The sequence below is a fragment of the Sinocyclocheilus rhinocerous genome, unplaced genomic scaffold, assembly GCF_001515625.1.
Source record: "Sinocyclocheilus rhinocerous isolate Xijiao unplaced genomic scaffold, SAMN03320098_v1.1 scaffold215, whole genome shotgun sequence".
NCBI lineage: Eukaryota > Metazoa > Chordata > Actinopteri > Cypriniformes > Cyprinidae > Sinocyclocheilus > Sinocyclocheilus rhinocerous.
The window spans coordinates 297,507-299,388 of NW_015660885.1; the positions used below are offsets into that span (position 1 = coordinate 297,507).

Below are 1,882 nucleotides of genomic sequence, written 5' to 3' on the forward strand. Positions count from 1 at the left end.
CCTCGCTCCGTTCCCATGGCTCTCGGCCCCGCCCGCACTCGTCACACCATCCATCCATCATCTATCTTTCTATCCATCCATCCATCATTTATCTTTTTATCTATCCATCCATCCATCTATCAATCCGTACATCCATCCATCATCTATCTTTTTATCTATCCAACCATCCATCCATCCATCCATCCAACTGTTAATCCATATATATATCGATCCATCCATCTATCTATTAATCCATCCATCCATCCATCTCTCAATCTCTCAATCTATCTATCTCATTCATCCCTCCATCCATCCATCCATCCATCTATTGATCCGTCCATCCATCTCTCAATCCATCTATCCATCTATCCATCTATCTATCCTCCATCCATCCCTACATCAATCAATCAATCAATCAATCAATCAATCCATCCATCCATCGACAGTCTTATAAACCTACTCGTGTTTATTTGTGTGTGCTGATTTTGTAGTATTAGGTCTTGTGTATGTGTGTGTGTGTGTGTGTTGCAGGTAAAGGAGATGAATGTTGTGTTTGCGGTTTTAATTGTGTCTCATTGCAAGTGGCCCTAGAGAGCATCAATCAGCACTAATTGTGTGTGTGTGGTTTTACACTTGACTGATTTGAAAGTTATAATAAGCTGATGACTAAACCTAAATCAATATCCCTGTATCGACCACACACACATACGCGTTGAGTTCACTCTGTGAATCATAATTAAGCTCCAGAGAAAAGCTCGACACAAACTGATGACAAAGAGTGAGAGTCAGCCGTCAGATATCTTATCCATGCCTGACTCTGAGCTGTGTGTGTGTGTGCCGTCGCTCTCTGAACTTACCCAAAGCTTGAGATGCAAACGCTGCCATCGCACTCTGTAAGCGATCCGGCCGTAAAGCCTGAACCACCAAAACCTGTGAAAGAGACAGAAATAAAGAGTCAGTACTCTGTGAGTACTCTGATTGGTGCAGACTGTTGATTGACAGCTCACCTGCTGAAAGAGGGAGATCTTCTTGGCAATGGGGGGCGGGATTTCCTGTTCGCAGCAGGAACTGTGTGAGAACGTGAGCCATAGGTCTGAGTCGTTCAGACAGAGAGACTGATACAGCACTGGAAATGTGCTCTGGAGACACAGACAAAACCGATTGGTCAACATACTAGAGAAAGACAGTAAAACCAATGCTAATAGTCATTTACATGCATTTAGCAGACACTCTAATCCAAATTGACTTGCACTGCATTCAAGCTACACATTTTATATTTGATCAGTTCTTGCTTCCCATAGTAATGCTCTACTGTTTGAGCTACAGGAAAGCCCTGGTTCGACTAGTTGACAAAGTCAAACGTCTGGCTCAGTTTGATTAGCTAGGACCCAATGAAACCCAATTTATTTCTGGATTACATTTTTCTGGATTCTGTTTTACCGTTTAAACAAAATTTTCATTAAAAGGTAAATTCGTTTCTTTAATTTAGAGTAAATTAAATAATAAATAAATAATAGTCATTTTCTGGATTCCATTTTCATAATTTTCTGTTTATTTTTGTTTCTGGTTTTTAACGGCAAAATTAAATTTTAGTAATCAAAAATCATAATATTATAACACTTATATTTTATAAAAAATGGTGGCAATCAAATGAAGGCATATAACAATTATACATTATAAACATTTCATGCGAAAATACATATAATAAATTCACATAAAAAAATTAATTAATATTTACAATTGTAACCAAATGGAATTTTTTTTAATTTTTTTTATTAATTTATTTTAATTTCTTTTGGCAAACAATTCTGCACAACAGAGGTTTACTGTTAAAATTAAAACTAAATAAAATATTATATATATATATATATATATATATTTTATATATCTAATATTATCAGGT

The 1,882-nt window shown here is 36.3% G+C and overlaps 1 protein-coding gene across 1 annotated transcript in view; it reads right to left on the bottom strand.

The window, feature by feature from the left end:
• dync2h1 (dynein cytoplasmic 2 heavy chain 1) overlaps positions 1-1,882 on the bottom strand; it is a 96,262-nt gene that overhangs the window by 30,652 nt on the left and 63,728 nt on the right. The window contains 2 exon segments of the mRNA XM_016535131.1: positions 837-909; positions 987-1,118. Of these exon segments, the coding sequence (XP_016390617.1) occupies positions 837-909; positions 987-1,118 (205 nt within the window).